Raw genomic sequence first — 14,225 nt, forward strand, 5'->3', positions numbered from 1 at the left:
CAGAATCTCTGCTGTACCGTCTCCTATTTTTGCCTATTTCTTATTTCTATTTTATGTTAGGTGGTATGTAATTCCCTAATTACATGCCTTGTTACTGCTGTGTCTAACCTAGACACTTAAAACTGATGCATTTCTAGGCTCCACTATCACCCTTCTGATAACCTTGAATCATTACCTACTAAATGCAACCCTAGAATAGCTTCAACTCCCTGGTTACCCCGAAATCAGAGATTAAATGAGGAAATACCATCTTTGTCAGCTATTAGATTCATCAAAGCACTATCAACCACCTGATTATCTGAGGCCCAATTGATAATCCTAACCACAGGACTCACTTTAGGGAATTGACAGGGATTATGAGCTACCTTACAAGCCTCAAAAAATAAGGGCTAACCACTTAGCTCAGTTGGTTAGAGCACAGTGTTATAACATCAAGGTAAAGGGTTTAGATCCCTGTACCAGCCAGCCACCAAGAAAAAAAAAAAAAAACCATGATGAATGGCTGCGTGTAAAGCACTAACTACAGTCATAAAAATCTAGTTATACTCAGACATTTATTCCATAAAAAGTTACTCTTTTACTTGAAAATATTGCCCTAACATATCAGACAGCTTTAGGGTAGCATGCAAATTAATTAATCAGGGAGAAGTCAGAACCATAAAAAGTCAATCAGTCAAATTAACCCCCTTGGCCTGCCCAGGGGCCCAAGGTATGGAGACCCCCCCCACTCACAACCAGGCACACTGCCAGTGCCACAGGGCCCACCCAGGGGCCCGAGGCATGGAGCCAGAGACCAGACCCCCCCATGCACAACCAGGCACACCACTAGTGCCAAGGAGCATGCCAAAAACATCTCCTCCATTTGGGTGGCCCACCACAGCTACCACAGTAACCACAGTTGCCATGAAAGTGGCTAGACATTACAACCACCATGCAGGTGGTCCACCAGCCACTGGAGTGCATTGACACAAGGAGAGTCACCAGCAGAGACCAAAAAAAAAAAAAGAGACTGTCTCTCTCCACAAATCCCATTCCAGAGCAACAGAAGAAGCATCTGCTCTATGATAATATTGGGGGAACTGAACACACCTGTCAGCATTAGACAGATCATCTAGGCAGCAAATCAACAGAGTAACAATTACCCTTTCAGAGGGAGAGAAGAAATCTAGGGTTATAAATGGTGGGAGAGTGGAGGGAGAGGGGGATAGGGAGAGATTGGACAAGGGGCATAAAAAATAAGTACACTTTGTAACAATATATATACTAGTAATATTGATTTGATAAACATGTGTCAACACTGAACCCCCAAAATATGTATAATCAATTATGATCCAATTAAAAAAAAGAGGAAAAAAAATCAACCTGCTTCTTAGTGGTCAACAGGGTGACAACCAACACAACAGCATTGCCTCAACATCCAGGAAAACTAACTGCACAGCTAGGGCCAACGTATTGACTCTGGTTTCAGCAGGATCATACTTAGGTTGAAGCTAACCAGTCATGGGAGATAGAAAGCTGGTCTCACTCAACTGTGCCAGTGCATGGTGGAAGACCACATCTGATTGGTATTGTAGGGTGGGGGAAGGAAAAGAAAAAACCTACTCTGTTTTTTAAGTTCTTCAATTTTTTCTTCCTTTAGGTCTAACTGTTCTGTAAGTCTTGACGCTGAATCCAACACAGCATTTGTTTCATCCAAATGTTCCTGAAGGAAAAAAGTTATTAAAAAGCAGTATGCAAAAACAGTTTCACAAACTATAGAGCTGAGAGACATCTTAGAGTCAACCCTTTACATTTTAGCTGATGAAATTGCACCTCTGTGACCTTGGGCAACTTTATGCAACTACTAAGTACCAAAGATAGACCCCACACTCTTTCACAATAAAACATTGCCTCTTTCAGAGGAACTAAATAAAAAGAGAGAATGCTATTAAAAGACAACATGATGACAGAAATTTAAAAAGTGACAATAAGAAATAAAACTTCAAAGAATGGACACAAAAAGTCAAGAAATATAGCAACAAATGTTCTTGCTCTTTTTAATTTTTGCGAGTCTAATAAAGTAATATTTCACTGTGATTTTATTACTTTAAATTTTATTTCCCTATTACTGAATTTGAGCATTTTTTTCACATTTACAAGATAGTTGGGTCTGCTCTCTGTGCAAACCTCTTTGCATACATAGCTCATGTTTCTAATGAGCTGCCTCTTTCTTGTTAATTTGGAAGAGCACCTTGTACGGTAGATGTAAACCCTTTGTCATCTTTGCTACACAAATACCATTTACCATGTATGCCATTTGTCTAATGACTCTATGATGTCTTTTACCATGTAAATTTTTATGTTGTACATAGTCAAGCATGTCCTACTTTGCTTTTACAGCTTCTTGAGTTTTGGTCTTGGTTAGGATCCTCCTTGCCCCTAGACTGTACATGTAGTCTTCTAGGTTTTATTGCAAGATATTTTGGTTTTTATATTTAAATCTTTAACAGAGTGTTTCTCAATGGGAGTGCTTTTGACATTCCTGGCCCACTAAATACCGGGAGAGCCATCTAATCACTGTAACAACCAAAAATATCCGCAGGTATTCAGTACCATTCCCAGTTGAGAATCCTCATTCTAATACAACTGGAATTTATTTTTGTATATGGTGTGAGATGGGACTCGATTTTATTTTCTTTCATATGGACAGCCAGTTGTGCTAACCTCATTAATTAGACAATCTATCCTATTTCTCATTAAATTAAAATTAGTTTAGTTTAGGGTTTAGTTTTAAATTCTCAAGTATATTCTGTGGTCTATTTCTGGACTCTGCTTCTGTTCCACTAATCTAGTCAATATTGCATTGACTTATGGCTCTATTTTAGTATCTAATAGGCCAGTCCCTCCTCACTGTTGTTCTTTCTCATCACTTTCTTGGTTGTTTTCAGGTATTCATCCATGTAAGTTTCAGGTCAAGTTTTGTCATCTTCAATCATTGTGACAGCTTTTTTGATGTGTCATCCTGAACAGGCTACAGTCCCCAGTTATTCAAACATAATCTAGATGTTGCTGTGAAGACATTTTGAAAATGCAATCAAAGCCCTTAATCAGCTGAATTGAAGGAAGGCACATTATACTGAATAATCTGGGTTGGCCTGATTAAACCACTTCAAAGTCCTTAAACACAGGCTTCCCCCAAAAAGAGAAAAATTCCTTCTGTGGACAGCAGCTTCCGCTGTGCCTATAGAGTTCCATCCTGCTTGTGATTTTCCTTTCTTCACTGCCTATGGACAATAGCTTTGGCCCATGCCTGTGAGTTCCAGTCCACCTTTGATGTAGTCTTCCCATCTGCACTGCCAGCCTACAAATTTCACACTTGCTTTGCCCCCACAATCGTGTAGCCAATTCTTTATAATAAATTGTATATGTGTGTAATCATACATATCTTATATACAAATTTGTCTGTATATGCATATGTCACACACACAAACACATCCTACCAGTTCTGCTTCTAGGGACTGAACTCTGCCAATACACAAGGTGACTGAAACAAAAAATTCTAAATAAAAAATTTATTATTCAAAATCCACAAAACTAAACTTAATGTGAATGAAATTTAAATAAACTTCCAAATTACTTTTTTAAGCCTGTAGCATTTATACTTCCAAAATTATTAAATCTTAAAACTACACTAAGATTTTTTTCCCTAAGACTTTTTCAAAAATCAGCATTTATACTTCATTTTTCTTTCTACTATTTGTTTGGTTTCTATTTCAATAATTTCAGCTTTTATCTTTATTAGTTCTCTCTTAGTTACTTCTGATTTATTTTGTTCTTTTTCTAAATGCATATCACATTTTAAATTAAAAAGAAAAAAACCCCTAGTTATAAAAGAAGTTCTGAACTTCCATCCTAGCAGCTTGACAGATTAGATACCCTGGACTCACTGGAAATAACTAAGTGTTCGATAAAATATATCTTCTTAAATGTATTAATGAACTGACAAGAAAGCAAGCATAAATGATCAATAAAAATATTAAAAGATGCTCGATCTCATTAGTAATCAGGGAAATGCAAATTCAAACCACTAGAAGATAGTACTTCTGCTATTGTTTGAATGTGTCCCCTCAAAGTTCATGTGTTGGAAACTTGATACCTAATACAGTGGTGTTGGGAAGTGGGGCCTAATGGGAGATATTTGGTTCATGAGGGCACTGCCGTCATGAATGAATTAATGCCATTATTGTGGAAGCAGGTTCCTTATCATGGGAGTGGATTCCTTATAAAGATGAGTTTGACCACCTCTTGCTCTTTCTCTTGCCTCTCTTTGCCCTCCCACCATGGGATGAGGTGGCAGGAAGGCCTTCGTGAGATACTGGCCCCCAAGCTTGGACTTCTCAGCCTCCAGAATTGTAAGCCAATAAATTCCTGTTCATTATAAATTACCCAGTTTGTGGTATTCTGTTATAGCAGCACAAAACAAAGACATCTTCCAACCCATCAGACTGGCAAAAACATGATGTCAGATAACACCAAATGTTTGCAAGGATGTAGAATAAGAACTCTCACACATTGCTGGTAGAAGTAAATTACCACAATTGCTTTAAAAAACAATTTGCCATCATCTAATAAAGCTGAGGCTGCCCATATATGAGGGTACTTCAAAAAGCTTATGGAAAAGATTCATATTATCTTTTAATCCTATTTTTCCATGAACTTTTTGAAGTACTTTTATAGGTCTGGTAACTCAGCAATTTCAATCAAGATACACACCTGAAAGAAACTCTTCTATGTGTTCACCAAGAGATATAAACAAAGAAGTACATAACCACATTGTTTGCATAGAAGACATCAGAAATGTCCTTTATTAGTAAAATGGGTAAATAAATTATATATTCATGCAGTAAAAATAATGAACCATCTACACACAGTAACATAGCTGAAGAAGCAAGTCTCAGAAGAATTATTTGATTTACATACAGATCAACTTTCATTTATAAAGACTTCAAAAATATGCAAAACCAAACAACATCATTTGGAGATGAAAACCTATGTTATAAAACCATAAAGAAAAACAAGGGGGTTTTAAACACAAAATATTAGAATAGTAGTTATCAACAAAGTGGTAGGAAGGAGATGAGATGTGGAGGGGTGCATCAGGACTTCAAAGGATGACATTCTATTTCTTACATGGGGTGGTGAGTATGTGTCTATTTGCTGTATTGCTGCTATAATTTATACATATTACCTAATTTTTTTGCAGCCACTTAATATTTAATAAAAGTCTTAAAACTTTGTAGGAAATATATCTACTCTTACTTGGGACATTAATGTTCCTGTATAGCGTATTCATCACTAATGCTAGGTAAGTGAACTTCATTATTTTTCAGTAGCTTTTGCTAAAATCTACTTATGACTTAGAAAAGTATCTCCTAAATCTACAAGCAAGTCACTTTGGTGTTGTATTGTTTCTTAGTGATTCATTTTATTTATACCTCATGATCTTTGTTTGTATGAAATATAGAATAATAAATAAAAAATACTTTAAAGGATGACCTATGTAAGAAAAAGATCTAATGGGATCATACACATTGTTTTAATCTGTGTGAAATATAGTACCCAGTATATTTTGTTAAAAAGAGAAAATTGTAAAGTTAAAATCATAGATTAATTTGGTTTTTTTCCCTAGAGATCTCTTTAGCACCCACGTGTGCTAAAAAAGTAAAATATCCTATCTTCTCACATTTGCTGTGTGTGTCTACTCTATACTATAAGTCAGTGACCCGAGGGAAATCCTGAATATATAGTTTACTGTTATGCCCCAGCAGAGGATCAGATACAGAGTAGCCACTTGAACATCATTTACTAAATGAATAGCTTTGAAGATTAGTTCCAAGACAAAGATTCTACAAAGTAATTATTTCATGAAGAATAAAATTTACAAGAGAAAACTATTTTGACCTACCTGTAATGACACCACTTTTCCTTCCAGATTTTCTGCCTTTTCCTTCCACTCAGCCATAAGCTGTTTTTGCTTTTCTAGTTCAGGAGAATACATAGCTTTCTCCTCTGAAGACCAAGAAAGTTACATTAGTATTCTGCAATTGTGTGATAAAACTAGAATTTTAAACCCCTTGAAATTTTAATAATTCAATAAAACTAGTTCAAATGTCTCAATGAGAAAATTATATATGCCTTAGTGATAATGTTAAGTAATGAGATCACTGTTTGCTCTACATAAACCCTTTTCCATGTTGTTTATCCTGCAGATTCTTCTCTCCTTTCATAACTCTACTCAAGTATTTCCCCTTTGGCAATTTTTTTCTCTCTGGCCTCAGTACCATACTAGTTTGTATACACGCCTGCTCTTGTAATTATATTACATTACAGAAATCTAGAAACCTTATATTCAAAATTCACAATTTCAACCACAGGCATAACCCTGAAGGGACACGCAGGTACAAATTTAAAGTTAATTCCTCATCCTCATATCCCCTATCCACCCCCCACCTAGCAGTTAATTCACTGTCAGTAGTTACTGAATGTATGAAAAAACAAAAGGATGGGTGAAACTAAAGCATTACCATAAATCTGAGGATGAGAGAATGTGAAAAGACATTATTTGGTTCTCAGCATAAAACGGCTCTGGTCACTGTTACTGTGTCTCCAGAAAAGTACTTCCCATTTGGACTAGAAGATATAGTCACCTCAAAGTATAGATGAATAGTTAACAACAAGTTAATAAATATGTCAAAGGACGGTAAGTACTAATGATTAACACTCTGAAGTGGGTTTGACCCCCAACCAATATCTTAAAACCTAATCACCTTTTCCACGTGTGTATCTCTCTCTTCCTTTGTATTCTCCTTTATCACTTGGTCATCCTACCATGTTCTGCCTTTATACTTCAACTCTCACCTTAACTGGTAATATAATACTAAATAAAATTTTTAATAACTACTGAATATAGTTAATGTTCTCTAGTCTTAGTTGTAAAGGAGTCTAAACAGTTGATGATGGCTACTTACCTTTTGCCCCTACAAGTGGGTAACCTTTTGAAGATTTCCCCATGTTTAATCTAAAACGGCACTCCAATAAGGGACAATTACCAACAACTACAATTTTTCTTCACTGAAAAACTGACCATACAACTTACCTTGCTGAAAGTGCTCTAGGACCATCTGCAGGTTGGCTAGTGATAGAGTATACTGCTTTACTTGTTCCTGGGAGACCGAAAGCTGCAGTGCAGTTTCATCCCTTTGCTTGGAGACCACATTCAATTGCTCCTGTAATGACTCTACCTGCACACTGGCTTGATGGCTTCAAACAAAAAGAATAAAAATCAAACTGCTTCTATTACTTTAACCAGAAGAATCACCTTCCCTAAGTCTTACCGCACTAAATTCAGGGTAGATTTCAAAGTACTTAGGTACTTTAACAAGATGAAACATCTTCCCCACATTTTGTTATTGTGGTAATGTACACATTCAAATTTACCATTGTAACCATTTTTTACATGTCCTGCTCAGTGGCACTAAGTACAATCACACTGTTGTGCAACCACCACCAACACCCATCTCCAGAACTTTTTTTCATCTTCCCAAACTGAAACTCCATACTCATTTTTTTTTTTTTTTGGCAGCTGACTGGTAGAGGGATCTGAACCCTTGATCTTGGTGTTACAAGGCTGCGCTCTAACCAGCTGAGCTAACCAGCCAGCCCTGATACTCATTAAATAACAACTCCCCCTTCCTCTGGCAACCACTATTCTACTTTGTCTCTATGAATTGGACCTTCCCGACATTTTATTGCACTAAATTCAAGTTAGATTTCAAAGAAACTTGAATAGTTCCTCTATTCTCCCTATTTTTATTAACTCCATGATCCTTCCTGTAAAAGTGACTTTGAACAAATGGCTGTCCTTCTAAAGACTAAGAATTAGGCTAAACAAGAAATGTCAGCAAAAGAAAAATTTATAAATAGTCTGCAATTTTCATGTCTCCAGGTTAAATCTCTAAGATGTAATTTATCTCAGAATTTTAAGTTGTAAGGGACCTTCAAGGTCATTTTATCCAGCTTCTAACCTAACAAAGAAGAGATTCTATGACACCCCCTTGCTTTTGACACTTGCAATAATGGTGAACTCACGATTTCCAAAGGCTATCCAACTGATGAACTAACTGCTCTGATTATTAGTTAATTATCTTTTACTATCATCTTTCTTTCTACCTACATTAAATACAATAATACCTACTGCTGTCCCAAAATAATAATCCAGGGATCCCTAGGAGATTTATATAGCACCTATCTAGGCTTATGTCATCGATGTACTTTCTTAATGTATAATGATTATATCCAAAATACTGCAATAATCTTTCTGGGTTTTTAATATCTAGTTAAATTTTTATTCAAGGTCATCTCACTTTGAAGAGACTTTACTCAATAGCACCCTCTTGTGGAAAGAGCGGTAAATTGATAGTAAGAAGACCTCTGATCTCAATGTCCCTGGAATTTATTCAGCTTTGCTGGTTAGCTAATCACTCAAAGGGTGATTTTAAGGATGAAATGAGTTTGGCGGCATACAAAGCTAAGAAATACCAGGTCACACTATTGTAAATTTAGGGTTTGTATACTGAGGTACTCCTAAAACAAATATTTACTGAAAATCTACCCAACTATGTGTAATATATGCTATGGGAAGGGTACAAAATGAATGGCATCATTCCTACTCCCCAGTGACCTTACATTTCATTGGGTGGGAGATAGTGTAAGACAGGTCAACAATTACCTGTACCCTAAAGTAAAATATATGTAATCTAGCAAAGACTCAAAGTGTTATACAAGTTCAAAGGAAAAACATCACACCAGTGTTTGTTCTGCATATGAGGAGGGGGGTGCTAAATATCATACTCTTCATGAAGAAAATGGAATTTGAAGAACAGGTGTATTCACAGAAAAACTGTCAGGGATAGGTCCATTCTTCAGGCAGAAGAAAGAATATGAAAAGAAAAAGTATAAGAAAAAGTAATAGGAAGATAGTAGATCTGAGAAAACTGAGTAATACAGTCCAGCTGCATACAGATGATAGCGTGAAATAAGGCAATGGTAGTAGATAGCATGGAACCAAATCATGGGAGTCAAAACTGGTTTTTTTAAAAAGGAGGAACAAGATCACAGCTCTACTTAAGGAAGGTTATTCTGGAAACTATTACAAAGTGTAAATAAAAGGGGCAGAGACTAAAAACTATTTTAATTTGAGAAAATAAGGGCCTGAAAATTGCAAGGAAGGATTACAATATATAAGGACATAATCTGAGGATGTTCTGGCATGCCTGCCTGAGTGAAACACATACAAAAATGATCACTCATTTTAATTCCCATTTTAAGTGAGTTTCCCTTGAGAATCTGAAGGTACAATAACACTCCATGCAAAGGGAGGAGAAGGGGTTCACCCTCAGAAATATTGTCTCACTGGCCTATGATCTTTGCGGACAGACAGTGTCTACTATCTTCTTATATCTCCATCAGTACCATACGTAGTAAAAAGATAAATAAAAAGATGCACATTCCACAAACGGAAATATAAATGGACACATCTTTTCTGGAAAATAATTTTGCAGTACAATCTCAAAAGTTTTAAAATGCCCATTGACCCAGAAGTTCCATTTCTCAAAATTTACACTAAGGAAATAATCTGTCATCAACACAAAACATATATGTCTTGGGATATCACAACAGCACTCTTAGTAATTTTGAAAAGCTGAAACACTTGAAACATCCAATAATAAATGGTTGGGTTAAAGAAATTATGGCAAATCCAAGTAATGGCTGATCATAAAATAATATTGCAGAAACATATGACTTAATGTGTACTGATACTCATATATTATTAAGTGATAGAAACAGGTCACAAAACCTGTATGAATAGTATGATCTCAATTTTGCTTTTAAAAAGATAAGTAATATATATATAAACAAATATAAAAACATAAAAGGGTACAAAAAAAGATTATCACTGGGGGGGTGAGATGCTGCTTTATGTTCTTTTGGTTTGAATGATTCTCCTGAAGTGGAAAATATAACGTTTTTGTAATAATAAAAGAAAAGAAAGAAAAAACATTTTATAACATTTTATTGAGAAAAATAAAATTTTTAAAAAGATAAGCAGGGACCAAGCAGGGACCTGGCCAATTAAAAGTCCTAATAAACCAAGAGCTAATTCTTCATACTCACCTAGGTCCTTCACCTTGCTACTTCCTTTACTCTAATATCTACACCTAGTTCTACCTTAGACCACTTGATAAAAAATAAACCCACATAAATTAAATTAGTTCTTTGGGAGGTGAACAGAGCTAATTAAATCAGCCAGAATTGCAGACTATATCCCTAAAATGATAAGAGGCAATTGCCTAGGGTGATGGTTAAGATTAAGAGTTTGAAAGCCAGATTCAGAGTCTCAGACTTGAGTGCGAAACCCACACATAAATTCCGTGTGCCTGACTTTGGGCAGGTTACTAAATCCCTTTACCCTGTATCTTTATCTGCAAAAAGGAGATAATGAATTTTGTGAGAATGAACTAACATGAAAAATGCTTACTGAGTCTGACACTCAAGAAGTTTTCAGTTAAAGTTAATGAAAAAAAATGAAAAAGTTACCTTGCATTTTCCATTGCATTAGAGGATGAAACTAGCTGTTCCTCCAATTCTGTGACTTTCTTTTTTAGTTTAGCCTCTCTATCTTCAGCAGCCAAAGCCTCACAGGTATAAGAATCTTCTGATTCTAAAAGATGATTATGCAATCTCTCTAGCTCCTGGTTTAACCGTAATTCTTTGGTACGTAAATGTTGAACCTAGGTAGACAACATTTCTTGATTTTTCTTCTACAAAATGTTCCTTTCCCCCCCCTTACAAGCCACTATGTTATCAAATCTTTTTCCCATTGTTGAAATGTATTAATTGTATACCAATTGCTCATACTGCAAGATATATTTATTCTAGGAAAAATTCTCCTGAAATCATCTTGAATATTCATCTAGAAGCTTTACTTTGTACGATCTCATTCCCTGGAAACTGGAACTATACAAAAGTACTGGGTTCTTTGTGACAGACCACTTTTTCGGTGTATCTCATTTTTTTCATATTTTATAGGTAAAAATTTTTTTTTCTTATATCCAAGATATGCCATGGTTTTCATTTTTGAAACCTAAAATATAAAGCATCCTGGGAGACAAAAGTCCAACTATAGCATATCAGAGAATGACTAAGAAAAATCACCTAAGAGATAAATTCATTTTAATTGAAAACTTTCCAGTTTTCTTACTTAATAGTTATTAAACTTATTATTTGATTCACTGTTTCTTTAAAGTGAAAGTATACCTCATTCTGTAGGGTATTGTTTTCCATTTGTTTCTGTTTCAGGGACAATGTGACTTGGTCTCTCTACTGTTGAAATGTAACTGTCTTCTCCTGCATTGACTTAACTGCATTTAAAAGCTGATTTAACTCCCCAGTCTTGCCCTTTAGAAAGAAATAACTTTAGCTTTAAAGAAAAATACACTTTAAAAAAGACATTTTCTTCATTAAATAATTAATTTTAAAATGTAGTTAACTATGTCAAGGTCATGAAAAACAAGGAAAGTCTGAGAAACTGTCACAGTCTATAGAAGCCTAAGGAGACATGACCTCTAAACATAATGTGGTATCCTGGATGGCCTCCTGGAACAGGAAAAGGACAATTGGTAAAAATTAAGGAATTTGAATAAAGTGTAAATGTTAGTAGTAACACCTCAATATTGCTTCATTAGCTGTGACAAATGTATTATAGTAAAGTAAGATGTCGACAATCAATACACTGGGTGTGAGGTATAGAATTCTCTCCACTATCTTTGTAACTTTTCTATAAATCTATCATAAAAGAAAAAGTTCACTAGAAATGTTTCAAAAGGAACTCAAAAGACAAAAATCTCTTCAAATTTGCCCATACTATAAAGTGTTCATGAACCTCCAAATCACCAATAAAATGTATGTGTGTGGGGGGGTGTGTGCATGCACACAGGTGCGTATGCGCACAAGGATGTCCATTCATCAGGCACCCACAACTGTTGTTCAAGAAAATAAGTGTCAGTAGCTAGAAAAAGATAAAAAGGAAATCATTTTTATGATTGAAGCAACTGAGACGATTCACTTGATATATCAGATTTACTCGCTCTAAGAGACTGTGCTGACTGGAAAGTCAGTGATGATCCGGAAGAGAGCTGGGATGAAATAATATCAAGTTTTCCTAAAAGAAGATCTTCAGTATTGCAAAGCTGCCCCGTGCTATGCGAAACTTTTGCTAATTCCTGCCCCAAACTTTTCAGTTTGGTTTCATTCTGCTTGTAACTTTGGATCAGGCCAGTATAGTCCACTTGTAATTTAGAATTACTATCACTGTCAACCAAAACTTCTGCCTGAAGCCAACCAAGTTGTTCCCGAAATTGAGCCAACTCGTTTTGCATATTTTGCACGGTGGTCATCACCTGCTGTTTCCACTCTTCCATTTTCTGTACTTGCTGTTTTAATTTATCCCGTTCCTGTAAAAGCTCCTCGAACTGATTACTCTTAACAACTCCAGCCTCTTTACCAGTGCTGGATGTTCGTAAAACTTTTAATAAAGTCGCACATTTCTGACTTAATGCATCTATTTCAATGTCTTTCTATCGAATGATACATGATAAATTCTGAACAGTTTCTCTAAACATATCTTGGCTGCTACTTTCCAGTTGAGTGCACAATTTGTTGTTGTCCTCTTGCAGCTTAATGAGGGCTGCTTCTTTGGCTGCAACTATATCCATAATTTTCTGATAGTCTGCTTTTAGATGGCTATTTTCCCTAGTCTTCTCATCCAAAACAGCTAATACTTGTTCTCTTTCCCTAGCATAGACCTGCAATTGCTGTTGAAGGTACATAATATCCTGGGTGTAGGAAGCTGAAGAAATTCTAGCGTGAAGAGCTTCTATCTCCACATCTTTCTGTTGGATAATCTGAGTTAGTTTACCAACCTCATCTTTGGACAACTGATCGATCTGTTTAGTTAGAGAGATATTCTTTTCATTTAGAAGTTTAATCTCTAGTTCTCGTTCTTTTATTCCTTTCACCAATCTTTCAGTTTCAGCTTCAGATAAATCATGCTTTTCACTTCCATTTTCCATATTAAGGCTCTAAACTCTTGTTTCTTGTAAAATATCAGGATTCTCCGTTTGAATGTCCTGTCTTTCTTCATGCAACTGGGTTTTGATTTGATCAACTGCTTTTTGCAAGTTCTTAATTTCCTCATCTTTCTCTAAAAAGAGCTGGGTGTGTGTGACATTCATTTGCTCATGCTGGTATCTAAACTCATCCATTTCCTTCTTCTGCTCCTGTAAAGATTGAAGTAGTTGCATTTTACTCTGATTTTGATCTTCAAATATCTTCTGTTGATGTTTAATTTCCTCTTCAAGATGACCCTTGATTATACTCAGTTGAGATACCTCCGATTCTAGTTCTGTAATACTATCAAGTGGTTTGGGCTCAGCCACAGGTGCAGCTTGACTCTGCTGTTCCCTGAGTTGTTCCAGTTCTTCTTGCAGATGACTGTTTTCTTCTTTCATGGCTCCAAGACTTCTATCCTTTTCCTCTATGGTCTGCCTTAAAATTTCATTTGTCATTAAGGCCTGAGAATATTTATCTAATTCCTCCTGCAGCTCTGGACACTTTTCGTTAAGTTTTTCAATAAAAAGTTCATTTTCCTTTATAACTTCTGTCAATTGCTTCTGCTCTTCTTCACTAGATGACAAAATTTCCTCAGTTTTTTTATGATCGGTATCCATTTGCTCAATATGCTTTTTGAGTTCTACTATTTCAAAGTCTTTCTCTTGACTGAGTTGAATTAAACACACATATTCCAGCTGTAAGGCAGAGGTGCTCGAGTTATGTGCATTTGATAGTTCTTCAATGTTTTGCTCATACTTGCTTGCTTCTTCCAACAGCCTCTCTTTAGCCTGACACAATTCTGCTTCTATCTGTCCTTTGTCCAGTTTTAGAGTCTCCACAATAGTGTTTATTTCCAGAGAAAGCTGACTGTTCCCTGCTACAGATTCTTCCAACTGATGTCTTACGTCTTCACATGTTAAAACCAACTTTTCATTTTCCATTTTCAGATCAAAAGCAACTTTCTGTAAATTTTCATTGAGCTGTTCTATTTCTGAAAGACTTTCTTTAAGGTTCTA

At 35.8% G+C, this 14,225-nt stretch overlaps 1 protein-coding gene across 1 annotated transcript in view; it reads right to left on the reverse strand.

Moving 5' to 3' along the window:
• The window catches only part of LOC134372524 (thyroid receptor-interacting protein 11-like), a 52,780-nt gene that overhangs the window by 9,828 nt on the left and 28,727 nt on the right, over positions 1 to 14,225 (reverse strand). Inside the window, 6 exon segments of the mRNA XM_063089996.1 lie at positions 1,603 to 1,702; positions 5,945 to 6,048; positions 7,136 to 7,299; positions 10,636 to 10,829; positions 11,356 to 11,496; positions 12,147 to 14,224. Of these exon segments, the coding sequence (XP_062946066.1) occupies positions 1,603 to 1,702; positions 5,945 to 6,048; positions 7,136 to 7,299; positions 10,636 to 10,829; positions 11,356 to 11,496; positions 12,147 to 14,224 (2,781 nt within the window).

This window comes from Cynocephalus volans, chromosome 3 (assembly GCF_027409185.1).
Source record: "Cynocephalus volans isolate mCynVol1 chromosome 3, mCynVol1.pri, whole genome shotgun sequence".
Taxonomy (NCBI): Eukaryota; Metazoa; Chordata; class Mammalia; order Dermoptera; family Cynocephalidae; genus Cynocephalus; species Cynocephalus volans.